At 42.5% G+C, this 27,636-nt stretch overlaps 1 protein-coding gene across 4 annotated transcripts in view; it reads right to left on the reverse strand.

The window, feature by feature from the left end:
- Positions 1-18,953: 18,953 nt before the first annotated feature.
- The window catches only part of LOC144690453 (matrix remodeling-associated protein 8-like), a 56,574-nt gene continuing 47,891 nt past the window's right edge, over positions 18,954-27,636 (reverse strand). For 2 of the 4 annotated variants that reach the window (XM_078557976.1, XM_078557974.1), the window contains exons 9-10: positions 26,685-26,777; positions 24,063-24,617 (exon numbers count right to left, since the gene is read on the reverse strand). In XM_078557976.1, coding sequence (XP_078414102.1) covers positions 24,592-24,617; positions 26,685-26,777 — 119 coding nt within the window. In that variant the 3' untranslated portion in view covers positions 24,063-24,591. Of the gene's footprint in view, positions 24,618-26,684; positions 26,781-27,636 lie in introns of all 4 variants that reach the window. The other 2 variants (XM_078557975.1, XM_078557973.1) reach the window with 2 other exon arrangements.

Genomic DNA, 27,636 nt, shown 5'->3' on the forward strand with positions numbered 1-27,636 from the left:
ATCTAAGAAGTAACAAAAATCCTTGAAAGGGCTAAATTTAATAAGTGTGTCCAGCAGCCTGGAAAACCTTTTGACACATTCAGTAATGATCTGTACAAAATAGCTGAAGACTGTGAATACAGAGACCTAAAATCTGAACACATCAGGGAAAGAATAGTTCTAGGAGTAGCAGACGACACACTCTCAGACATACTACAAGTGAAGGAGGATCTAACCCTCGAGAAAGCTATCCAGATTATTAGGCAGCCTGAACTTCATCTGTAGCACAGGTTCATTTTAAAAGGAGAAAGTAAACCATGGTACAAAGGAAATTCCACAGTCCAGTTGGTTAAATAGCACAGAAACGGGAAGACTCCAGACCAAGGAAAGCAATACCCTAGCCGACCAGTAGAGTGACCATGCCAGCGCTGTGGAACAAAGCGCCCCCACAGGCGAGATCAAGTCCTGCAACTTCAGCCCAATGCTTCCAATGTAACAAAATTGGACACTTTGGCAAACTGTGCAAGGCCAAAACATCTAAACGCAAAGAAGACCCAAAGGTTACTCATGAGGTTGAGACTGCACACCAAGAAGCCACACTACCATGCTTCTTGGGTGAGGCCAAAGATCCAGTTTTTTCTTGTTGGAATGTGAACATTTCAGTTAATGGCTATCTCACAAACTTTAAATTGGACATGGGAGCCAGTGTTTCGGTCCTCTCGGAGAAAGAACCGTGGCTGAGAGACTTCAAATAACGGACACACACCACTCTATGGGCCTGGTGGAATCCGACTTCTGGTCAGAGGCATGATTCTGGAACCACTAAGGTATGGCAGCAAACAAATCTTCGAGCTGATGCACGTCATCTGTAACCAGTCATTTTCTCTCGAGCAGAGATGCCTGTGTAGCCCTGAATCTCCTCAAAACAGCAGAAGATGTCAAGACAACCATTGTCATAAATTACACGGAACTGCAACTTCCTGAGAGCTCAAACAAGAAAGAGTATCCTGACTGGGACTTCAGCTCTGAACCATCTTCTCTCTTCACAGGTTTGTCCATTTTTGTTACAGGTGCTGGAAAGCCCTCATTGGTCAGACCAGCCAACCACTCAGATGGTTACCACAACACCTCCAGTGAAGGATAGACAAGAGAGCAACCAAGAATCAGAAAAGCCTCAACCTCCAGCTCCAATGACTGTTGATGAGATCAACACTGCGACACAGAGCAAATGCTGCAACTCCCAACCAGCATGAGAGTGCCATAGATGATACTGAAACCAAGTAGCACCCGTCCATTGCCCACAGCGCACCACACAGCTTACTAAAAAACCACATCTTCATAACAGGAATTGCCATCTTCCATCACAGGGGACATTGCAACAACCCACACAATGAAAGAAGAGGAGGAAAAATGTCATGGATACGAGCACAACATTCATCCACCCCACAAGAAATGAGATGGAACAGCAACCACCTATCACCATAACTGCCAAATTGACAAAGAGAGGTTCAATACCAAGGAATGGAAAAAGAGGATAAAAAAAATACCCAGATGCCAGAAGAACTTCTAAATCAATAGATTTTACCTACAACGAGAGAGTCTACCACTCCTCCAACAATAATGCGAACAAGATATTTAAAGGTTATAAGGCCTCTGGACTGCCTGAACCTATGAACTCAAAGACATGCGGGGATTATGGGATAGTAGTAATGATGTAACTACAAGGGGATAAACTAGAATAACTTGAAATATATTGGATAAAGACTTGGGGTGGTGTAGTATAAGGGTCTGGCACATATGGGGTTAACGTGTGACTGAGTACGGTACCTCCCACACAGTGATGTAAGAGAACATATAACCCACACCTAGGGGTCAGTCTAGTGTTGGACAGAGCTTTGTGCACAGTCAAGCATGGAGACAGCTCCTAGCTTGAACTGTTTACTGTATATATGTACATAATTCTTACATACAGTTAACCTATCTAAGACTGCGAAGACTTCATTAAGACCTACCGAACAGTATCCAACACTCTATAACAACATAAAACTCAGAAATATAGTAAAACAGTGATAGCAACACACTGCAGGAGGAAATAGAGAGACACATGGCAGATGAAATTTACTGCAGAGAAGTGTAAAGTGAATCTTTGGTTGCAAGAAGAGGGAGAGGCAATATAGTTAAATGGTACAATTTTAGAGAAGGTAGAGGAACAGATCTTTGAATATGGTAGGACAAACTGAGAAGGTAGGTAAAAAAGCATATAGGATCCTTAGCTTTACAAGTATATACCTAGAGTGCAGAAGCAAGGAAGTTATGCTAAACCTTTTTAAAACAAGGGTCTCAGCTAGAGCATTGTGTCCTTTTCTGGGCACCACACTTCAGGAAAGTTGTCAAGACCTTTGAAAGGGTACAGAGGAGATATAGTAGAATAGTATCTGAGCTGAGGCACTTCAGCTATGTGGTGAGGCAAGAGAAGCTGGGGTTGTTCTCCCTAGAGTAGAGAATGTTAGGAGGAGATTACACCTTGGTGTTCAAATTCATGTAGAGTTTTGACAGAGTAATTAAGGAGAAACTGCTTCTAGCGGTGGAAGCATTAGAAATAGGACAGAGAATTAAGGTGATTGGCAAAAGAATCGGAGGAGATATGAGGAAAAATAATTACACAATGGGCAGAATTTTCTGCCTGTCGGGCGCGTGGGCCCGACCCAATCTCTGGCGGGCGGGGAGCCGATCCCCGCTGGAGAAGTGGGCTGCAACGCCATTTTATGTAGGCGGGCCAATTAAGGCCCGTCGAACGTGACATCCGGCGGGAAGCGCTATGCGCTTCCTGTGCGGGCGGGGGGGATTCCCTGAAAGCGAGAGTGCACTCTTTCGCGCATGCACACGAAAGAGCGCACATCTCCCTGAGGCAAAGTGCAGCCTCAGGCAGATCACTTCCACTTTGAAAAAGATTAGAAATAGAAAAAAAAAATTCCCTAACATGTCCCCCTCATGTGACAATGTCACATGAGATTGGACATGTTCATAATTTACACTATAACTTTATTAAACTTTTTAAAACCCTACATGAAACCTCATCCCACCGGTGGATGAGGTTTCATGTTTTTTCTATTTGCCGCCGGGGCTCCTGGCCTGCCCGCTAACCTTAAGGTTGGACGGGCAGGTCCTTTAATTGTTTAAATGATCCTGTCAATTGCCCATTGACAGGTTGGTGGGCCCACAGCTGATTTTGCTGCGGGCCCGTCATCCTGAAAATTTAAATGGGGCGGGATGATGTTGGGGGTTCCGCCCAACGTCATCCCGTGTCATTTTACACATCGGAGAGTGGGCCCTGCCCCCTGCTCGCCAACGGCAAACTTCTGCCCAATGAGTTTTATGATCTGGAATACACTGACTGAAAGGATGGTGGAAAGAGATCCTTTCAGAAGGGAATTTGATAATAGGTTGGGGTTGGGGAGGGGTGGGGGGATTTATAGGGTTATTGAGAAAGGAGCTGGGGTTTGAGACTAATTGTATTGCTCTTTCAAAGAGCAGGCACAGACACAATGGGCTGAATGGTCACTTTCTGTGCTGTATATTTCTCCTATTCTATGAATGTGTAATGAATTCAGATCGGCAATTCTCTTCTCACATTCAGTGATGTCAGTCATTCCCATAAGCAATCTGAGCATCTTTTCCAGGAATTAAAACACACTACCCAATATCGGCTTGTACAACAAGGGCAACTCAGGGTGTAACAATAACACTCTTTGTGAGCTGACCTGGATATTTATGTCTTTTTCAAGCATGCTTTTTCAATCCCTTCAAGGCAGACTGAGAAAATATTTGTCTTAAAATGAATTAATAAGATGCTTTATTTCACAGACAGCTATGAATGGATGTCCACAAATAATACTGGAATAGAACATCCTGCAATCATTAAAACCAATTGGATGCTGCAATGGGGGATTGGAAATAATCGGAATGGTATTTCAGGATGGAAAAATTAAGAGTTACCAAATAACACTGCTCCTCCATAGTTATCTTGCAAGTTTGTGGATGTCCAACTGTGGCAACAAATCAGGGAGGTCCCAGGTTTTCATTGAGCTAAATGAGCTCGGTCAGGGTGGATTAAGGTGTTTCAATTGATCTCAGAGCTGATTCCAGCACCTTCATTGAGGTCAAAAAAATCAGTGCGCACTGAGTGGTTTCTGGTGAGCATCATTCAGCTTCTAGTGAGCATTACTTGTATTTGTGGTATTAATCAGTGTTTGTAGTATTATTCAATGTTTCTGGTATTATTCAGTATTTCAGGATTGCACACCCTGCACATGCTGCACGCAAAGATTCACTAAAACAATGGCCAGGATTTTCCTGTGGCAGACTGGGCGGGAACGGGCGCGGAGCTGATCGCCGCCCGCGATCGGCTCCGCGCCACCATTTTGTGCAGGCAGGCCAATTAAGGTCCGCCCAGCGTAATGTGCGGCCGGTAGGGCTCAGCGATACCTGTGCATGTGTGGGGAGGAGGGACAGTTGGGGCCTGTGCTCTTTCGCGCGCAGGTGCAGAAATCTCCCTGAGGCACAGAGCTGCCTCAGGGAGATTGAATGTATGATAAAATCATGACAGAATCGAATTAAAAAATTTATTCAAACATGTTCCCTCATGTGACTGTGTCGCATGAGTTGGACCTGTTTGTAAAGGTGGGAAAATTTATTTATTTATTTTATAAAAGCTTCAGGAAACCTCTTCCTGCCCATGGATGAGGTTTCCTGAAAAATGCGAAGGCTGCTTGGGCTTTTCGCTTGCCCGCTAACCTAAGGTTGGACGGGAAGCGTTCTTAAGGACTTTAATTAATTTCTTAATGGTCTTAATAACCCAGCCGAACGAGATATCGTGATGGCGTGTGATGATGTTGGGACGCATGCCCAATGTCATCACGTGTCATTTTATGCATCGGCATATCGGGCCCATCCCCACATGCCAACCGGAAGAATCTGCCCAATATTAGGGCTAAAAGTGTTAAAATTATGAGGGCAGTTTGCATAGACTAGTCTAATATTCCCATGAATTTAGCAGATTAAAGGGTGATCTATTTAAATGAGTTGATGGTGTAGCTGGAGAGAAAGTACTATTAGTCTGATGGGAGAGTCCAGAGTAAGGAGGCATAACCTTAAATTAAAATTAAAGCTTGGCCATTCAGAAGTGATGCCGGGAAGCACTTCTTTACCAAGAGTGCACTGTGGCAGCCAACTGTACTATCTACAAGATTCACTGCAACAACTCACCAAGACTCCTTCAACAGCACCTTCCAAATCTGCAACCTCTACCACCTAGAAGGTCAAGGTCAGCAGGTGCATAAGGACACCTCCAACTGCAAGTTCCCTCGAAGCCACACACCATCCTGACTTGGAACTATATTGCTGTTCCTTCACAGTATTAGGGTCAAAATCCTGGAACTCCCTTCCTAATAGCGCTGTGGGGTATACCTATATCACATGGACTGCTGCAGTTCAGGGAGGCTCACCACTACCTTCTTAAGGGCAATTAGGTATAGGCAGCGAATGCTGGCCTATCCAGCAATGCTGACATCCCATGAAAGAATTAAAAAAAGGAACCAACCTAGTAAACCTTCACTGAACTACCTCCAATGCATAATGCCCATCCTTAAATAAGGAGACAAACTATGCAGTGCTCTAGGTGTGATCTCATTCATGCCCTGTACAGTTGTAGCAAGATTTTCCTACTTTCATTCTCCATCCCCCTTGCAACAGAGGCCAATATTTCTTTTGCCTTCCTAATTACTTACTGTAACTGCATGCTACTTTTTTGTGATTCATAGATGAGGATACCCAGATCCCTCTGTACCTCAGTATTCTGCAATCCCTCTTCATTTAAATAATATTATGCTTTTACATTATTATCTAATGTATCCTTGGAAATTAGTTACCCTGCATATGCTCAAATTCCACAATTCAAACTCAATTCAAGGAGTCACAGATCTGGAAAATGTATCAACTATGAGGTCAAACTTCAGAAAGAGCTTGAGACCTTCCATGTAGGCATTAAAAGACACAAAAGATAATTCAATAGAAAAATCATTACTGATTTTTAAAAAAAATATTCAAACCCTTAGTTACCGAGGAAATAAAATTTGACAGCTGAAATGTTTTCGTAAAGCATTTTATAAGAAGCTGGTGGCCTGACAGTGCAATCATAGAATTGGATGACTGCAGCACAGAAGGAGGCCATTTGACTTGTAATGTCCATGCCAGCTCTCTGCAAAAGCAACTTAGCTAGACCCACTCCACTCCCTTTCTCAGTAGTCATGTTGTTATTTTCTCTTCAGATAATTATCCAACTCCCTTTTCAAAGCCATGATTGAATCTTCCTCCACCACTTTCTCAGGCAGTGTATTCTAGATCCTGATTACTCACTCGCTGCATAAAAAGTTTTTCCTCATACTACCTTTGGGTTTTTTTTGCCATTTACCTTAAATTGATGTCCTCTGATTCTTGAGCCTTCTGCCAATATGAAATTTATCTCTATCTACTCTGTCCAAAACCCTCATGATTTTGAAAACCTCTATAAATCTCCTGTCAACCTTCTCCTCTCAAAGGAGAATAGCCCCAGCTTCTCTAATCTATTCAAGTAACTGAAGTCCCTCATCCCTGGCACCATACTAGTAAATATTTTCTGCAACCTCTCGAAAGCCTTCAAATCCTTCCTAAAGTGTAGTGTCCAGAATTGATCACAATATTCTGCTTCAGGCTGAACCAATGTTTGATGAAGGTTCACCATAACTTGGAGCATATGAATTAGGAGCAGGAGTACACCATACGGCCCCTCGAGCCTTGTCTGCATTCAATAAGATCATGGCTGATCTGATTGTGGCCTCAACTCCACATTCCGCCTACACCAATAACCTTTGACTCCCTTGTCAGTCAAAAATCTATCGAGCTCTGCCTTAAAAATATTCATTGACACTGCTTCCATTTCTTTCTGGGGAAGACAGTTCCAAAGATTCACAATCCTCTGAGATAACAAATTTCTTCTCCTCCCCATCTTAAATGGGAGATCCCTTAATTTTAAAATGTTTTCCCTAGTTCTAATCTCTCCCACAATGGGAAACATCCTCCCAGCATCCATTCTGTCAAGCCCCCTCAGGATGTTATATGTTTCAATAAGATCACCTCATAATCTTCGCCCAGCATGTCCAACTTTTCCTCCTAAGATAAACCCCCATCCCAGGTTTCAGTCGAGTGAACCTTCTCTGAACTCCTTCTAACACATTTATAGAACCATAGAACACTACAGCACAGAAAACAGGCCATTCAGCCCTTCTAGTCTGTGCCAAAATATTATTCCGCTAGTCCCATTGACCTGCACCTAGTCCATAACCCTCCAGACCTCTCCCATCAATGTATCTATCTAATTTATTCTTAAAACTTAGGAGTGAGCCCGCATTTACCACGTCAGATGGTAGCTCGTTCCACACTCTCACCACTCTCTGAGTGAAGAAGTTCCCCCTAATGTTCCCCCTAAACCTTTCCCCTTTCACCCTAAAGCCATGTCCTCTTGTGTTTATTTCTCCTAATCTAAGTGGAAAGAGCCTACTCGCATTTACTCTGTCTATACCCCTCATAATTTTGTAAACTTCTATCATATCTCCCCTCATTCTTCTACACTCCAAGGAATAAAGTCCTAACCTGTTTAATCTTTCCCTGTAACTCAACTCCTTAAGACCCAGCAACATCCTAGTAAATCTTCTCTGCACGCTCTCAATCTTACTGATATTCTTCCTGTAGTTAGGCAACCAGAACTGCACACAATATTCCAAAGTTGGCCTCACCAATGTCTTATACAACCTCACCATAACATCCCAACTCCTATACTCAATACATTGATTTTTGAAGGCCAGTATGCCAAAAGCTTCCTTTACAACCTTGTCTACCTGTGACGCCACTTTCAGGGAATTATGTATCTGAACTCCCAGATCCCTTTGTTCCTCCGCACTCCTCAGTGCCCTACCATTTACTGTGTATGTCCTACCTTGGTTTGACCTTCCAAAATGTAACACCTCACACTTTTCCGCATTAAGTTCCATCTGCCATTTTCTGGCCCATTTTTCCAGTTGGTCCAGATCTCTCTGCAAGCTTTGAAAGCCTTCCTCGCTGTCCAACACACCTCCAATCTTAGTGTCATCAGCAAACTTGCTGATCCAATTCACCACATTATCATCCAAATCATTGGTATAGACAACAAACAACAATGGCCCCAGTACAGATCCCTGAGGCACACCACTAGTCACAGACCTCCAGTCTGAGAAGCAGTCATCTACTACCACTCTCTGTCTTCTCCCACACAGCCAATTTCGAATCCAGTTTACAACCTCTCTATGGATACCAAGGATATATTTTCTTAAATAAGGAGACCAAAACTGTACTCAGTAGTCTAGATGTGGTCTCACCAACGCTACAACTGTTGCAAAAAATACCTACTTTTATATTCCATTCCCCTTGCAATAAACAACAAAATTCCATTTTTCCTTCCTAATCACTTTCTGTACCTGCATATTAACTTTTTCTGATTCATTTAACAGGACACCCAGATCCTTCTGTACCTCAGAGTTCTGCCATCTATCTCCATTTAAATAATATGCTTCTTTCCTTCCTGCCAAAGTAGACAAGTTCACATTTTCCCACATTATACTCCACCTGCAAAATTTTTGCCCACTTACTTAACCTATCTATGTCACTTGCAGAATCCTTGTGTCCTCTTCACAATTTATTTTCCTACCTATCTGTATGTCATCAGCAAATTTAGCAACCATACATTCAGCACTTTCATCCAAGTAATTGATATAAATAGTAAATAGTAGTGACCTCAGCACTGATCCCTATGGCACTCCACTCGTCATATCTTGCCAACCTGAAAAAGACTCATTTATTCCTTCTCTCTGCTTCCTGTTAGCTAACCAATCCTCTACCCATTCTAATATGTTACCCCTAAACCATGAGCTCTTATCTTGCGTAGTAACCTTTGATGTTGCATCTTGTCAAATGCCTTCTGGGAATCCAAGTACACCAAATCCGCAGGTTCCTCTTTATCCATGTTACTTGTTAGTTCCTCAAAGTACTCCAATAAATTAATCAAACATGATTTTTCTTTCACAAAACCATGTTGATTCTGTTTGATAATTGAGATTTTCTAAGTGCCCCACTAAAACCTCCTTCATAAAGATTCCAACACTGTCCCTTTGACAGATGTTAAGCTAACTGCCTGTACTTTTCTGCTTTCTGTTTCTTTCCTTTCTTGAATAGAAGAGTCACATTCACTATTTTCCAATCTGCTATCGTACTATTCCAGAATCTAGGGGATTTTGTAAAATTAAAACCAATGTGTCTATTATTTCAGCAGCCACTTCTTTTAAGACCCTAGGGTGAAGTCCGTTAGGACCTGGGGACTTGTCAGCTTTTAGTTCTAGTAATTTTCTCAGGACCTTTTTTCTGGTGATTGTACTTGTTTTAAGTTCCTCCCTTCCTTTCACCTTCTGATTCACAATTACTTTTGGGATGTTATTTGTATCCTTTACAGTGAAGACAGATGCAAAATATCTGCTCAGTTCATCCGCCATTTCCTTATTTTCCATTATTAATTCCCCATTCTCATTCTCTAGGGGCAACACTCACTATACTTACACTTTTTCTTTGTAAATACCTGTAGAAACTCTTACTATCTGGTTTTGTATTTCTAGCTAGCTTTCTCTCGTAATCTTAATTTCTTCCTCCTTATTAATCTTTTAGTCATTCTTTGCTGTTCTTTATGTTCTGTCCAATCTTCTGATCTGCCACTCATCTTTGCAAAATTGTACGCTTTTTCTTTCAGTTTGATACTATCTTTAACTTCTTTAGTTAGCCACGGATGGTGCGTCCTTCCCTTAGAGTCTTTTTTTCACACTTGAATGTATCTTTTCTGAATATTTCGAAAAATCTCCTTAAATGTCTACCACTGTATCTCTACCGACCTATCCTTTAACCTAATTTCTTGTTTCAATTTAGCAAGCTCGGTCTTCATACCCTCATAATTTCCCTTTTTTAAGTTTAAAACGCTGGTCTTAGATTCACTCCTCTCTCCCTGAAACTGAATGTGAAATTCAATCATATTATGATCACTGCTACCTAGGGGCACCTTCACTGTGAGGTCCTGTCTCATTGCATATTACCAGATCTAGTATACCCTGTTCTCTGGTTGGTGCTAAAACATGCTACTCTAAGAAACTGTCCTGAAAACACTCAATGAACTCATCAACTAGGCTACCTTTACCAATTTGATTTGTCCAATCTATACGTAGATTAAAATCGCCCATGAGTATCGCTGTACATTTCTTAGAAGCCCCCACTATTTCTTCCTGTATACTCCGTCCTACAGTGTGGTTACTGTTAGGGGGCCTAGTAATCACTCCCACAAGTGACTACTTAGCTTTACTATTTCTCATCTCTACCCAAACTTATTCTACGTCTTGATCTCCAGAACTAAGGTCATCACTCTCTATTGTACCAACGCCACCCTCAGTTAACAAGCTACCCCTCCACCTTTTCCCAGCTTCCTGTCCCTCCTAAATGTTATGTACCCTTGAATATTCAAGTCCCAGTCTTTGTCATCCTGCAGCCATGCCTCTGTATTGGCTATCAGATCATACACATTTATTTCTATTTGTGTTATCAATTCATCTGTTTTGTTATGAAAACAATGTGCATTCAGATACAGAGCCTATGGATCTGTCTTTACTTTTTTTTGTAACTTCTAGCCTTATCTGCTGGTGCACTTTTAGGTTTGTACACCCTGTCCCTACCTGCCATGTCCTGATCATCATTTCCCTTATACCTACTATGATGTTTGAGTTTAATGTTTATGTTTTTTTGTAAAAGGACATTTTAGTTCAAAAGAAGTGTTATATAAAAAACCTGACAGTAGGGTCTGCTAAGTCCCAGATGTATTGCCCTCTGGTGTGGAATAAAGGAACCTTCTGTTTTTTTACACAGGAAGCTAGAGGTTCATAAGCAGATAGCTGTGTGTGTGTATGTATTCTTAATTGTTAAGAAGTGACAAAACACTTCACCTAACTTGCTCCTTTGCCTTGTCTCCTCTAATTTATCACATCCTCCCAAACTTGATCCTTTGCCCCCATTATTTTGTTTGAAGCCTTCTCTACCACCCTAGTTATACGACTTGCCAGAACAATCATCCCAGCATTGTTCGAGTGAAGACCGTCCCAACAGTCCAGCTCCCACTTTCCCCAGTACCGGTGCCAGTGCCCCATGAATCGAAACCCATTTGTCCCACACCAATCTTTGAGCCATGCATTTAACTCTCTAATCTGATTTACCCTACGTCAATTTGGTTGTGGCTTAGGTAGTAATCTAGAGATCACTACCTTTGAGGTTCTGCCTTTAATTTAGTCCCTAGCTGCTTATACTCCCTCAGCAGAACCTCTTTCCTAGTTCTACCTATTTTGGTACCTGCATGGACCATGACTACTGGTCCCTTTCCCTCCTACTGCAAGTTCCTCTCCAACACAAAGCAGATGTCCCAAACCCTGGCACCAGGCATAGAACACAGCCGCTTGGACTCCAGCTCTCAGCTGCAGAGAACTGTATCTATACCCCTGACTAAACCAGCCCCAATTACCACTACATTCCTATTAACTTCCCCCCACTTGAATGACTTCCTGTACCATGGTGTCATGATCAGTTTGCTTCTCCACCCTGCAGCCACCACTTTCACCCACACAGACTGCAAGAACCTTGAACCTGTTGGCCAATTGCAAAGACTGAGGCCCCTCCACTTCTACCTTCTGGGTCCCCATGCCTGTCTCACTCACAGTCACACCCTTCTGTCCCTGACCAAATCAGAAGATCCTATTCTAAGAGGTGTGACTGCCTCCTGGTACAAAGTGTCCAGGTAAATTTCCCCTTCCCTGATGCATCGCAGTGTCTGCAGCTTGGCCTCTAGCTCAATCAGTCTGAGCCAAAGCTCCTCAAGCCGCAGACATTTACTGTAGACGTGTTTGCCCTGGATCACCCCAGTGTCCAGCAAGTCCCACATTCTGCAGTCGCAACACATCACCTCCCCTGCCATCTTTATTATGTGTTAATTAATTTATTCTTTATTAATTTATCATTAATAAACACTGCTACTCCCAATAACCTTTACTACTGCTAGTAAACCTTACTAAACTAATTAAGTCCTTCAATTGCTAATAAATTACACAAGTTTTGAAGATAAATGAGCAAAATATTCACCAACCAATCACTTATCTGTTTTCCTGTGATGTCACACTTCAATTTCCCTCAGAATTCTGTCGCTCCACTCTGGAGCCACAGGCTGGAATGGATTGGATAGCTCTTCTAGGTGCTGCTGACTGCCTCTGGCCACTCTTCTAGGCAGTGTTTACTGCTTCTGGGTCCTCCTTTCCACCGCTTTTCCTTGCTTCTGCACCCTATGCCTCCATTTATAAAGGCCATTTAAAGAATATTATGTTTTTCTGTTCTTCCCTAATATATCTTTGGAAATTAAGTACACTGCCTATGCTCAAACTCCACAATTCAAATTCAGTTCAAGGAGTCACAGCTCTGGGAAAGGATATCAACTCCAAGGTCAAACTTTAGAAAAAGGTTGAGACGCATGTGTTATAAGCTGCTTTCTCAATCTGTCCTGCCACCTTCAATGATTTATGCACATATAACTCTATTCCTGCACCCACTCTAAAATTGTACCTTTTATTTTAAATTGCCTCTCCTCATTCACCCTACCAAATAGTATCACTTCACACTACCCTGCAATAAATTTTGTCTGCCACATGTTCGCTCATTTCAACAGTGTGTCTATGTCCTCTTGAAATCTATCACTATCCTCTTCACAGTTCACAATACTTCCAACTTTTGTGTCATCTGCAAATTTTGAAATTGTGCCTTGCACACCCAAGTATCGGTCATTAATATAGATTAAAGAAAGCAGTGGTCCTGGGGAACACCTTATATTCCTTCCTCCAGTCTGAGAAACAATTGTTCACCACAACTCTGTTTGCTGTTACTCAGCCAATTTCATATCTATGCTGCCACTGTCCCTTTTATTCTGTAGGCTTTAAATTTGCTGATAAACCTGTTATCTTGCACTTTATCAAATGCCTTTTGGAAGTTCATATCCACCACATCAACAAATTACCCTCATCAACCTTGTTACCTTGTCAAAAAACTCAATCAAGTTAGTTAACACAATTTGCCTTTCCTTAATTAATCCACATTTGCTCATCAGTGTGATGAATTTATTAGGCAAATCCCATAATGAATTATATATTATGGGCATTTATAATGGGAAATGTTGACTAAAGGATTTTACAAAAACATGACTTCTGGAAGTCAAGTACCATAGGGAAATCTTTTCATATAAGAGGTATTTATAAAATCCATGTGCAACTTCACTTTGGATATACACATGTTAGAGGCAAACTGTGAATGGCATATGAAAGCATGATACATAGTTTTAACACAATAAATACAGTTCCAAATTTGTAAACATAAATGTTTTGTTCAATCTGATTTTCCAACAGTTCACCTTATTTTCTACTGTCACCATTTTCAATGCTTCCACATAATTAACACAGCACGAACAACCATAACATTAAAAACCCATTATGAATTATACTTTAATTTGCCATTTACAGTTTGCTTCTAACATGTGTCCACCCAGAGTTATTGAAGGATTTTATAAACATTCTGGCCAGAATATTACACTTGTCAGGCGGGCACGCGTCCGACCTGAATGAGCGTAAAATGACGTACGATGACGTCAGGCAAGCGTCCTGATGTCATCGCGCGATATTTCAGTAAGCGGGGCACGTTTGGGAGTCGGTAGCGTGCCCCCTGACAATTAACAGGCCTATTAAGGCCATTAAAGTCCCAATTAAATGTTATTTTTCGCTGCCGATCCAACCACGGGGTTGGCGGGCAGGCGAAAGGCCAAGCGGTCTTTGCATGTTTTAGGAAACCACGGGCGGGTTGAGGTTTCCAACAGCTATTAAAAATTAAATAAAAATTTAAACATTCCATTAATAACATAACAGGGTCACATAAGGAGACATGTTTTTTACCAATTTAAAATTGTTTATTTCTAATTCTTAAACTCTTCATCTCCCTGAGATGAAGCACTGCAGCACTGTGTCTCAGTGAGCTTTTCCAGCACGCACTCACGTGCATGCACGAAGTTGTGTGCTCACCCTCCTCTCCCCCACCACACAGGCAGCACCGTGTTTCACACTGGGTGGGCCTTAATTGGCCAACCAGCATGAAATTGCAGTCCAACCCCGATTGTGGGCGGCGGTCAGCTTCTCCACCGCCCCCACCTATCGAGCCCGCCCGATGAGGGCAAAATTCTGCCCTCTATGTATTTAATTGCAGCTAGACCATTGGAATTAGGATGTACTTTTTCACACAAAGGATAGTAGCATTCTAGAAGTCTCAAAAGGCCAATGTTTCTATGTCAACTGAAGCATTCAAGACCGAAATAATAGATTGTTGTTGGCTCAGGATTGCAAGGTATATGGAGCAAAGGTGCGTAAATGGAGTTGAGCAACAGATTAGCCCTGATTCACTTCATTGGTAGTACAGGCTGAAGGATAAGTCTTGTGGCGCAGTGGGTAGCACCCCTGCCACTGAACCAGAAGCTCTAATTCCACACCCACCCAGGGCTTCATGGTCAAGGAAGGTGCATGGCCAAGGAAGGTACGTTCATAATATAACATAAATTATAGAATATAAAGAACAGCAAAGAATAAGAAAAAGATTAATAAGGAAGGAAAAATTAGAGTATGAGAGAAAGCTAGCTAGTAATATAAAGACAGATAGTAAGAGTTTCTACAGATATTTAAATAAGAGTTAACAAAGTGAGCGTTGGTCCTATAGTGTGTCTGGGGAATTTATAATGAGTAGGGAGATGGCGGAAGAAATAAAGAGGTAGTTTGCTTCGGTCTTCACTGTAGAGGACACAAGTAATATCCCGGAAATACCGGTATATCAGGAAATGGAAGGGAGGGAGGAACTTGGGAAAATTACAATCACCAAAAAGTGGTATTGAGCAAATTAAAGCAAAATACTGTGGGTGCTGGAAATCTGAAACAAGAACAAAAAATTGCTGGATAAACTCAGCAGGTCTGACAGCATCTGTGGAGAGGAAGACACGCTCCAAGTAGTTGGACCATGCTGTACCACCTGTCCCTCATGGAAAAATTTATGCAGAGAAACACCTTTGACCACAAGTCCATCAGGCAGTGGTCGGCATGCAACATCTTAGAGGCCCTTTGGGAAAAGAAGAGGGTGGATTCTGTGGGATGGTTCCCCGAGCAGACTGTCAAAGTCATTTGGCAGAATGCCTCATCGCCAGAACTTTCCAACAAGCACCAAGACATAACTTGGCTGGTGGTGAGAAAGGCCCTCCCCGTCAGATCCTTCCTACACGCCAGGAGTCTCACCCCCTCTGCACGTTGCCCTCGAGGTGGCTGTGGTGGGGACAAGACTGTTGTTCACCTCCTTGTGGATTGTGCCTTTGCAAAAAAGGTCTGGAGAGAGATGCAGTGGTTTCTGTCGAGGTTCATCCCAAGCAGTTCTGTGACACAGGACGCTGTGCTCTATGGGCTGTTCCCAGGGACACACACCAAGACAAACATCAACTGCAGCTGGAGGATCATCAACTCGGTGAAAGACGCTCTTTGGTCTGTCCGAAACTTGTTGGTCTTCCAGCGCAAAGTGTTGTCCCCGACCGAGTGTTGCAGACTGGCACATTCCAAAGTCCAGGACTACGTGCTGAGGGACGCACTAAAGCTTGGGGCAGCCGCCGCAAAGGCGCATTGGGGAAGGGTCGCTATCTAAGACCTTTCTGCCACAGTGCACCTAGGGGCTGGGAACTGTTGAGGGCCCCTCGGGCTGTACAGCTCAAAATGAATGTCTGCATTGAATGCTAATTGTATTATAAATGTATTGAAGCACCTCAGAGTGCAACATGATGTATGTTGACAACTCCAATACCATTGTCTGATTATCTATATTGAAATGATTGTAATATTCATTGATTTTATTGATGCAGCTTGTGATCCATGTGTAAAAGTTGAATCTGACTGTACTTTTGTGAGGGTGATTTTGAAATGGCTTGGAATGTTCTTCCAGATATTTTATGATTAAAGTATATATTTAAAAAAAAAATGTGGAGAGGAAGACAGAGTTAATGTTTCGCGTCCGTATGACTCTTCATCAGAACTAAAGAGAAATAGAAATGTGGTGAAATATAAGCTGTTTAAGGGGGGGTGGGGGTGGGACAGGAGGAGCTGGATAAAGGGCCAGTGATAGGTGGAGGCAAAGGAGAGATTGCCAAAGATGTCATAAACAAAAGGTCAAAGGGGTGTTGACGGTGGTGATATTAACTAAAGGATGTGCTAATGGTGACATTAAGGGTAGAAAGCAGGATGAGCAAGTGACAGATGGCCCTAGTGGGGGTGGGGTGGGGGGAAGGGATCGAAATAGGCTATAAGGTGGAGATAAAACAATGGATGGAAATAAATTTTAAAAATAATAACACCCTTTTTTCTAATTATATATATATTTTTTTCTTTTCCCACCTATTTCTATCATTATTTTAAAAATTTATTTCCATCCATTGTTTTATCTCCACCTTTTAGCCTATTTCGATCCCTTCCCCCCACCCCACCCCCACTAGGGCCATCTGTCACTTGCTCATCCTGCTTTCTACCCTTAATGTCACCATTAGCACATCCTTTAGCTAATATCACCACCGTCAACACCCCTTTGACCTTTTGTTTATGACATCTTTGGCAATCTCTCCTTTGCCTCCACCTATCACTGGCCCTCTATCCAGCTCCATGTCCCACCCCCCTTAAACAGCTTATATTTCACCACATTTCTATTTCTCATTAGTTTTGATGAAGAGTCATACAGGCTCAAAATGTTAACGCTGTCTTCCTCTCCACAGATGCTGTCAGACCTGCTGAGTTTTTCCAGCAATTTTTTGTTTTTGTATTGAGCAAATTGTTGGGGCAGTTGGCTGACAAATCCCCAGGTCCAGATGGACTTCACCCTACAGTCTTGAAAGAAGTGGCTAGTGAGATAGTTGATGCACAGATTTTAATATTTCAAAATTCCCTAGATTCGGGGAAGGTACCATTAGATTAGAAAATAGCAAATATAACTCTTTCATTCAAAAAGGGAGGCAGAAAGCAGGAAAATATAGGCCAGTTAGCCTAACATCTGTCGTAGGGAAAACATTAGAAGCTATTATTAAAATGTTATAGCAGATGTTAGAAAAAATCAAGGCAATCAGGCAGAGTCAACATGGTTTTGTAAAAGGGAAATCATATTTAACCAATTTATTGGAGTTCTTTGAAGGAGTCACATGTGCTGTGGATAAAGGAGAACCAGTGGATATACTACACTTAGATTTCCAGAAGGCATTTGATAAAAAGCCACATCAAAGGTTATTGCAGAAAATAAAAGCTCATGGTGTAGGGTGTAACATATTGGCATGGATAGAAGATTGGTTAGCTAACAGAAAGCAGAGAGTTGGCATAAATGGGTCCTTTTCTGGTTGGTAGGATGTGACAAGTGGTGTGCCACAGGGGTCAGTGTTGGGGCCTCAATTTTTTACAATTTATATAAATGACTTGGCTGAAGGGACCGAAGCAACCGTGGCTAAATTTGCTGATGACATAAAGATAGGTAGGAAAGTAAATTGTGAAGAGGATGTAAAGAGGCTACAAAGTGACACAAATAGCTTAAGTGAGTGTCAAAGATCTGGCAAGTGGCGTATAACGTGGGCAAATGTGAAATCATTCATTTTGGCAGGAAGAATAAAAAGGAAGCTTATTATCTAAATGGTGAGCGATTGCAGAGCTCAGAGGGATCTGCGTGTCCTAGTGCATGAATCACAAAAGGTTAGTATGCAGGTAAATAGAAAAACTAATAGAACATTATCGTTTATTGTGAGGGGAATTGATTACAAAAGTAGGGAGATTATGCTTCAATTATACAGGGCACTGGTGAGACCACATCTGGAGTATTTTGTACGGTACTGGTCTCCTTATTTAAAGAAAGATGAAAATGAGTTAGAAGCAGTTCAGAGAAGGTTTACTAGACTAATACCAGGAATGGGTGGCTTGTCTCATGAGGAAAGGCTGGAAAGATAGGGCTTGAATCCACTGGAATTTAGATGAGTAAGATGAGACTTAATTGAAACCTTTAAGATCCTGAGGGGTCTTGACATCATGGATGTGGAGAGGATGTTTCCCTGTGTGGGAGAATCTAGAGCTAGGGGTCACTGTTTAAAAATATGGGGTTGCTCATTTAAGACAGAGATGTGGAGAAATTTTTTCTCCCAGAGAGTTGTGAGTCTTTGGAACTCTCTTCCTCAAAAGACGGTGGAAGCAGAATCTTTGAATATTTTTAAGGCAGTGCTAGATAGATTCTTGATTAGCAAGGGGTGAAAGGTTATTGGGGTAGGTAAGAATGTGAGGCAGAGGTTACATTCAGATCAGCCACGATCTTATTGAATAACGGAGCAAACTTGAGGGGCTGAGTGGCCTACTCCTAATTTGTATGTAGATTATCAGCCCGCAAACCCTCAACACACACCAATGGCAGGCATTAAGAGTGGGAAAGATTCCTGGTTAGCCATATGATGGAAAGAGCCTCTACCATCAGTATCCATAGCTCCAGACCACAGCATGCGTGTAAAAGTGCATGTTGCCACAGCAACTCTGACTCCCTGAGTGAACTATAACACACCACAAGACTGTCAGGGCTGAATGGCCTCCTCCTGTTCCTAAATGTGTTGTGATTTCTGAGCAGTTTAATATTGAGTGAAATGCAGGAACCACTTACTATGCAGTAGACCTGACTGCTGTGGGAACGGTTGATTAATAAATGAGACAAAGCAAGGCATGTGTTTTCTTTATTTAAATTCATGAACATTTGCTCATTTAACAGCATACTGTAGAACTGTATCAAGCCAGTATACACAGAGTGTATACTCTATAATACACTTGAGATAAGCATGTAATAACAATAATGTGATTTGATTGGCTAGTGAGCAGGCACTAATCTCCAACATTTTTAAAGTGGCACTACACACACTCTTAATGGGAAGTAACTCCCAATTATTTGCACGGGGCTATTATGTAGGAACACAAGAAATCCTATTGTAGTGACACTTTTTATGTTCATACAGCATAGCCCGTGTCACACTAATAGAAATAGCTGCACCAGTTAGACTGCAAAGCAGAGCTAATGTTTTAATGCGCAATAGGTAAAGTATTGATAACAGAAAGAGCAACACATGTCAGACACAGATATTTATATAAAATAATTTCCTGATGTGCCAAAAAAATAATTTTGGATGAAGTGAGAGAAAGAGGTCGAGGAGTAAGCAACAGCTTGAATCCTCTCCTAAAGACTAGGATCACAGGAATGTACAGGACTAGAGCAAATTGCTGTATTGCAATCTGCTCTCAACTGCTTCTTTCTAAAAAAAACTTTCAACACACTTTTGAGTTTTCCATATTTTCATGCCTTAGTGGGGAGTAGTTAAATAAAGCCTGTCTGTTCCCCCTCCTCTCTGCAGGTCTCACATGTACATTATAGTTTTAATAATTATACTTTTTAATGCACAGAAATTTGACCTCGATATTAACAGGGAGGGGAGGATTGTGATCGGGAGGACTGTGATCAGGAGGGCTGTGGGCAGGCTGGCGATTGGGGTGGCAGGGGAAGCTGCTGATTGGAGCTAGGCAAAGCAAAGGCTTCCTTGAGGGGCCTTGCTGGCCCACAAAGAATGCTTAAAAAGCTTAGTTACCTTGGAGAACATGCAGCTCCGGCTTTGGATCAGCTGTCAGGAATCCCATAGGTCACGCCTCCCCTTATTATTAAAGTTGTGGGGCTGATGATGTCATCAGGCCATGACTTTGGTACGTTAATTACACCCCAATTTGCCACTTATGGTCCATGGCCCAATATGTGAAATGTAAAATTTAAAGAGGAGGGGATGGTTAGTTGCCCAATCCTGATATTTTAACACCCCACACCCCCCACCTCCTCACATGCTCATTTGGAGTGGGTGTGAGGTGCTTAGAAATTCAGGCCTTGGTATCTTGTGCTAGATTTTATGAGTGTTTTTGTCAATGTTCCTCCCTTCCCAGGCCAGGTTTGAGCAGTCTAACAAGAATTAAAAAAATTATATACTGGACACTAGAAATATATTTTTTTAAATAAAAGTTCACTTTCTCATTTACTCCTATGTTTTGCAAAGCGGGAATATCATTATTTAGTAATGTTTTGAGTGAATTTTCATTAAACCCCAATCTCACACCTGCCCAACTCCAACCTCTGCACTGCTGTAATTTCAACTCTTGCCCTGTCCCAACACCTGTACTGTCTTCCTTCAGCCACGGTAACATTGTCCATCTTCACTCACCCATGCCTCAGTTTGTCTATTAATGAAACACTCATCCATGCCTTAGTTACCTCTGGACCCAACTATTCCAACATACTCCGGGCCAGCCACTCTCCTTGCTCCCTTGGTCAAATTCAGCTCATCCAAAAGTTTGCTGACCATATTCCTAACTCACATAGCGTCCCAGCAGCACTTGAATTTTGAAATTCTCATCCTTGTTTTCAAATCCCTTCATAGCCTTGCCGCTCCCTATGTCTGTAACCACCTCCATCCATACAACCCTCTGAGGTCTCTTGCAAATCCCTCATTTTAATTGCTCCGCCATTGGTGACCTTCCCTTCAGTTGCCTGGGTCCTAAGATTTGCAATTCTCTCCCTAAGCCTATTCCTCTTTCATTTTAAACACTCTTTCAAACCTACCTCTTTGACCAAGCTTTTTGTCACCTATTTAATATCTCCTTATGTATCTTGGTGGCAAATTTTATTTTATATCAACTCTGTGAAGTACTTGGATGTTTTACTATGTTGAAAGGTACTTTATAAATGCAAGTTGTTGTTGCCCTGATTCCTGTCCTGCTCCAAACACTGAGTCAATACAAATCCTTGCACTGGGTCAATTTCCAACTATTGCAAGAGCTAATCCCAATATCTGCACTAGGTCAATCTCAAACCATTCTGCCCCATCTCCTGCATTTGATTAATTCCAATCTCTGGGTTAGGTCAATCCCAAAGCCTGTCCTGTTCCAATCCCTCCCCTTCCCTACCCCCTGAATCTGTCCAATCCCATCCCCTGCACTGGCTTGATCCTACCCAGACAAATCCAAAATTCTGCTCTTCATCCTACTTAAATTATATGCATTATCTTGCGCCAATCCCTATGCTACTCCAATGTCACCTTGCATTCTGCTGCTCCTACCTCCTGCACCCCTCCAATTCCACTTTCACCTGTCCCAGTCTCACCCTTCACTCTCCCCAAATCCTGCCTTTTTTTTGATTTTGGAATTGGTATTACAACATTCAACCTCTATAATTACAAATTTGTGGAGATTTGAAAGGGATTTCTGTCACTGAGGATTGAAATTTGCAAGTGTGTTATTTAAGACTGTCTTTGTTGGCTCAGAGTTGGAGTTATTACTGGGAGGATTATGATAAATGAAGCTTTAATGTATTATTTCCAATAGTTAGTGTTTACAGAATAATAACACTATATCTTGAAAAGGAATTGGAAACTTGCTGGGTGTGTCTCTAGGTCAGAGATTGAAGAGAGATCCACTATGGAATCAGGGGAAATGGTGGAGCAGTGGTAATGTCACTGGTTTAGTAATTCCAAGTCCCTGACTAATGCTCTGGGGACATGGGTTCAAATCCGACCATGGCAGTCTTAGTAATAGTGACCATGAAATTGTTGTTGATTGTTGTAAAAACCCATCTGCACTAAAAATCTGCTGGTTTGGCCTACATGTGACTCTGGACCTACAGCAATGTCATTGACTCTCAACTGCCCTCTGAAATGGCCTAGCAAGCCACTCAGTTCAAGGACAATTATGTAATAAATGCTGTCCTTGCCAGTGATGCCCACATCCCATAAAAGAATAAATTAAACAAAAAGTCTGGCAAGTTAGCAAAAGTTATATTTCCACAATCATGTGTAGACAGTAACCACAGGCCTTTTTGGTGCCAGATCTTCTCAGACAACACTTTCACTTGTACTGGCCTATAAAATACCTGCAATTAATAGGGTCGGGGGTGGGGGGGGAATGGCACCAGTAGCAATGCTGAAATTTTCTGCTGAACAACAGTGATTTCCTGATTGTTTGTATGTTTTTGGAATTTTAGTTTAAATAGTCTAGTATCAAAATATCATCAGATAGAACAGACAGTTTAGACAGAGTAATGGACAAGACATGGACAGATGGAGAGCCAATTTTACTCACTAATCCCCCTCCCATCATTCTCACTATGTTGAAATCAAATCCCATCACACTACTATATCCTACTCAAACTCATTATTACCTAGGCCCTCAAACTGTATAACTCTTTCTTCATCTACCTCATTTTTTCTTCTTCCTACAAACCTCAGTCTATAAAAACCCAAACTTGGTGTCAGCTAAACTCTTCCTCATGTTGCTGATTCTGTCTCCAACTAATCTTGATCTTGACGGTGTCCTGTCTTGACCTCAGTTAAATAAAAGACAATCTGACGAATATGTTCAAAATAAGTTGTAATTGATTTTGGATGGCTACTTTCCTTTTATGAAGTAGTTAATATACAGGGAAGACCAACTCTACCCATTAAATTTACTTATACAAAAATCATTGGGCGCTTACAATAAAAAAGAAAGAACAGTGTTTTATTTATATGGCACTGGCCGTGGTTATACCTGGACTGGGAATACTCACCCAGTCTCCTCCTTCTACCTTGTATCATTATCAGTTATGTTGCAGTTGAAGCTGCACACCATATATGAATATAGAGTCCATTGCTGATCTCAGGCCAGCAACAGTTTCCTCAGGCTGATCCCTGGCATCAGTGCTGAACCCCAATGTTCCTAGGCAAGTGACAGCTATCCCAGGCTGAACCCTACTGATCACAGGCCAATGATAAGTCATCTAGATGACATGACAGATATACTCCCATGCAAAGAAAATCAAGTGAGAAACGGAAATGCGGGATGAAACACCTAGATATTATGCTGCCTCGGTAACTGCGTGGACTGAGCAGGTTCAAGAGATATGGCAATGTGTTTTTTGAAATTGCAGCATTTTAAAAATAAGACAAATAAATTGAATAATTGTCACACACTGATAATCTTGTATAATGTCATTCTTGCTTAGAATAATTAAAAATTGTCGCAGTTTCGGATTACCATGGGATGGTATCTGTTTTATGCAGCACATTTTAGAAATTATTCACAAAATATTTAGTGGAACTTTTCACTTCCTGAGACTTATTACTTGAATTATAACCAGAAAAAAATGAATCTTTAAAAGAAGAGAAAATTCACCTTTTATAGTGACAAGTTGCTGGTCGGGAAGAAAGAAGCACTCAAAGACTGAAGATGGAGGAATAGGCTCATAGTAAAATACTGAGAGGTTGAAGATGGAAGGAGAAACACCCTGAGGGATGGGATGAAAGATAAACAGATTGCGGGATTGAAGACCTAGTGATAAACAGATTGAGGGGCTGTACAGGACAGCTAAAGAGACTGGGGAATTAGAGATGCAGAAATAGACCCACTGAGAGAATGGAGATGGAGAGACAGACACACAGAGGGATTGGAAATGGAGGGATAGACACATTGAAGGAATGGAAATGGTGGGGAAACCACAGAGATTGGAGATGGTGGGAGTAGACAATGAATGGCTGGAGGTGGAGGGATACAGACTGGGGAATTGGAGATGGAGAGATAGACTTACTGATGGAAAGGAGATAAGAGGGTTAGACAGACTGAAGAATTGGAGATGGAAGGAGAGACATTGTGAAATTGGAGATGGTGGGAAGGGCAGTCTGATGAATTGCAGAAGGGAGGATAGACAGGTTACAGGTCTAGTGATCCACACACTGTCGTTAGTTTTAAGCTGTCAAATTGCTTGGTCATGGCTGGAAAGTAACTGTGCGAGTTGGTGTGTTGTACTTATAGCCCCAAGTTACATATTGTGTACCATTAAACTTTGGTGGTCATTCCTTCAAATAACACCACAGCCAAATACTTTGAAAGGAGCAACAGTTACCCTTGCATTCTTATGCTCCCAGAATCTCTACCCTCCCCGCAACTAACATCACGTGGACAGTTAAAGCCAGCCATGAAATCCACCATTCCCCTTCTGATGAATGATGCTAACGTAGAATGATACTGGTGCCTGTCTCCCTCATCAAGTAAAACCATTGCAGGTTTGGAATGGCAGACATGTCAGATAAATGAAAGGTTCCCAGTCAGGCAGTTTCAGGTCATGGTTCTGCAAAATTTGCTGCACAGTTTTGGGATATGTTCATGACAATACCATTGATATGTATACTTTTATTAAGCGCTGTATTATTGAAGGATATTGATAAAAGGCAACTGATTTCCTCATATAGACCCTTCACTGATCAGCTTCTGGATCCAGCCAGCAGCATCATTCTCTTTATTTCCAGTATTGCTTCTCAAAACCTGAGGAAATAAATCAAAAGAAATTAGTACTGACTCTCATTTAAATTAGTACATTGTTACTAACTGCCCAAGTTTAATAATCGGAGGAACGCTTCCCTCCTTCACCTGTGGGAATGAGCAGACTTGCTTTATGAATGCCTTGGCCTCCAGTCATTGACTGAACAATGTAGATGTTGATGAGCTGAGATTCAGGGTTGTCCCCTTTCCTTCTCCTGCTCTCTAGCAGAAGGCACCGTGTGTTATCAAGAGGCAGGGTTAGCACAGCTTCTGTTCCACATGTAAAAGGAACCCATTAAAATGGAACCATTTAATAGAGCTATAAGGGATGTAGTTTGCTCTTCCTATGGACAAATGCCTAGCCTCCACTTATCGAGTAACCACAGCAACATGACTGAAATCACCCTACAGAAAAAGCACAGGGATGGGCTTCATCACCTCACTATGTGGAATCACAGACAAAGACCCATACCTCATTACTGTGTTGGAATCACAGACAGATGGACATCCCATCAGTGTGTGGAAATCACAGATACAGACCCATATCCAATCACTTTGTAGGAGAATCAGACACAGACCATACCTCATCACTCTGGGGAAATCACAGATATAGGTCCCCATCCCATCACTCTGGAGGAATCAGACATAAATTCATGTCCCATCACTGTTGCGGAATCACAGACACAGACCTTTGTCCCATCATTGTGATGGAATCACAGATTAGACCTCTGTCCCAACACTGTGGGGGAAATCACACAGGGTTGGATTTTACGCTCCCCTACCAGTAGGTTTGAAGGTAGGTGGGGCAGCGTGTAAAATCCTGGGGTCACCATCACATTACCTACCTGCGTGCCGCCAACCTGTCTGAAATTTTTATGTGGAGTGGGGAAGGCATCAGGCAGCTCGCCCGCCCTTGGGCCTACTAAGGCTATTAAATGGTCAATTAATGACCACTTAAAGGACTCATCCTGCCGCCGCTGGTATTTTACTCACGGTGGAGGAAGGCCCACGCCATGCAGGGAGCCCAGTAACTTAAGCTGTGCAGGCTGGTGTCAGGCAAGAGTGTTGACCTTCTTTGCAGGTCCCTTGGAGGCAGCCTCCCCTCTTTTAACTCTTCTCCTGGCCTCTTAAACCCAGTTCCCCCATACCCCTCAACCCCTTGCTGAGACCCTGACAGTGAACTTACCTGGGCTCCTCGGTGTGGTGGGACTGCCTGTAGCACCAGCAATTGTCACTGCTCCAGCTGGTGCTGCTGGAACTGCAAAGCTGCTGTCCATCCAATTGGCCAGCAGTTCTCTAAGACGAGACTTCTTCCCAAGATAGTAGAGCAAGTCTTACATTAAAGCTATTAATGCTGCTCCCAGCATTTAAAGGGGAATGGTAAAAGGTAAACTCATTTGGAGAGTTTTCAGACATGAGGTAATCACAGTCACAGACTTACATTCCATCACTGTGGAAAAACGACATAGATCCACATCCCATTACCCTGTGGAGGAATCATAGACACAGGGCTATAGGAATCTCTGTCGCCGGAAGGAATGCTAGTGAGAGCCTGGTGTCACCTCTTTTAGGAAAGACCCACCGCATCTCGTTCCACTCAGGCACTTGACAGGCCAGTGGCATGTCCCAGGATCAGAAGCCTGTGGGTGGAAGTCCAACCCGAGAGCTGTCAACCAAGGCTGGCAGTTCTATTGAGCAGCAATGCCCACTGGGGACGCAGTGGCTGCTGCCAGTACAACACCCCCCTGAGGCCTAGGCCAGAAGTGAGTGATAGCCTTCCTACCACAGACTTAATTGGGGTGGAGGCAGGATGGTGGCGGGGTCCCCACCCGCATCCTCCCACCTGATTAAATACCATCCTTGCCATCAAACTCAGCATGGCAGAGGACACAAGATTCTGCCCACGGACTCATCCCACCACAGAGCTCTTGGCTGATTATTACAGGGTAGCAATAGGATTGTTGATTGTGAGAGATGAAAAGATGGACTTCATAACAAGAATATTTAGAAAAATGTGAAAAACATAAATGAAAACACTGTAAGGATCACGGGGTTTAAGCCTCAGCATACCTTTATCTAAGTTCTTTGGGGGGATCTCCCTGAGCAGCTCCACCTTCTCTCTGGACATTGCAGCCTTCTCCTTTAGTATGTTGTTCTTGTAGTCTGCTAAAAATGAGAACTGCAGTATTCTCACTCTGCAATAAGCACAAACGTTCAGGCCAACCGCACTCTCCCTCCCAAATGCCCTAACCCTCCCACGCACCTGCCCTTCCCATCTCCTGCTTCTCAACTGGTGACTGCTACAGAAAATCACCTACCCTTGTGGTCAGTGATATAACTCCACCCTGAGGCAAGTTACACACAAACCTTCAGCGATACAGGATGGAATGGAGCTCCTGTCAGTAAAATCTGATGATATAACTCCTGGTTGCTGTGTTGTATATACAAGTTAATCAGTGGGGATCTGAATACTGGGATTATGTCAGAGATATTTAAATGAACACCAGTCCAGTAAATGAGAATAATCATTTTACTTAAGGGTATCAGAGTGTCCACTTCCCCTGATGGCTCAGTCTATAAATGCACCACCTGCTGGAGCACTGATTCATTCAAACTAAGAAGGTCCAATGTTAAATCCATGATCTGCGCTGTTAGCTGATCTAAGCTTGTGCTGGGCTGAGGTTAGGGGACTATCATTTGTTTGAATCATCTGAGCTTGAGTGGGAGAGGGGGAATTAATTACAGTTCCAAATAACAGTCTGGGGCTTGAAAGTAAGAATGTTTAGATGTTCAGAGAGGACAATTTGGGTTTGGTTATCATGGGCAGGATTTTCCCATCGGCGAGCGGAGGGCGGGGCCTGCTCGCTGACGTATAAAATGACGCGCGGTGACGTCGGGCAGAGCTCCCGACGTCACGGCGCTCCATTTAAATTTTCAGGTAGGCAGGGACGCAGCAAAATCAGCTGTGCGCCTGCCGACCTGCCAATGGCCAATTGAGGCCATTGACAGAGTAATTAATCTA

Source organism: Cetorhinus maximus, chromosome 15 (assembly GCF_964194155.1).
Source record: "Cetorhinus maximus chromosome 15, sCetMax3.hap1.1, whole genome shotgun sequence".
NCBI classification, from domain to species: Eukaryota; Metazoa; Chordata; class Chondrichthyes; order Lamniformes; family Cetorhinidae; genus Cetorhinus; species Cetorhinus maximus.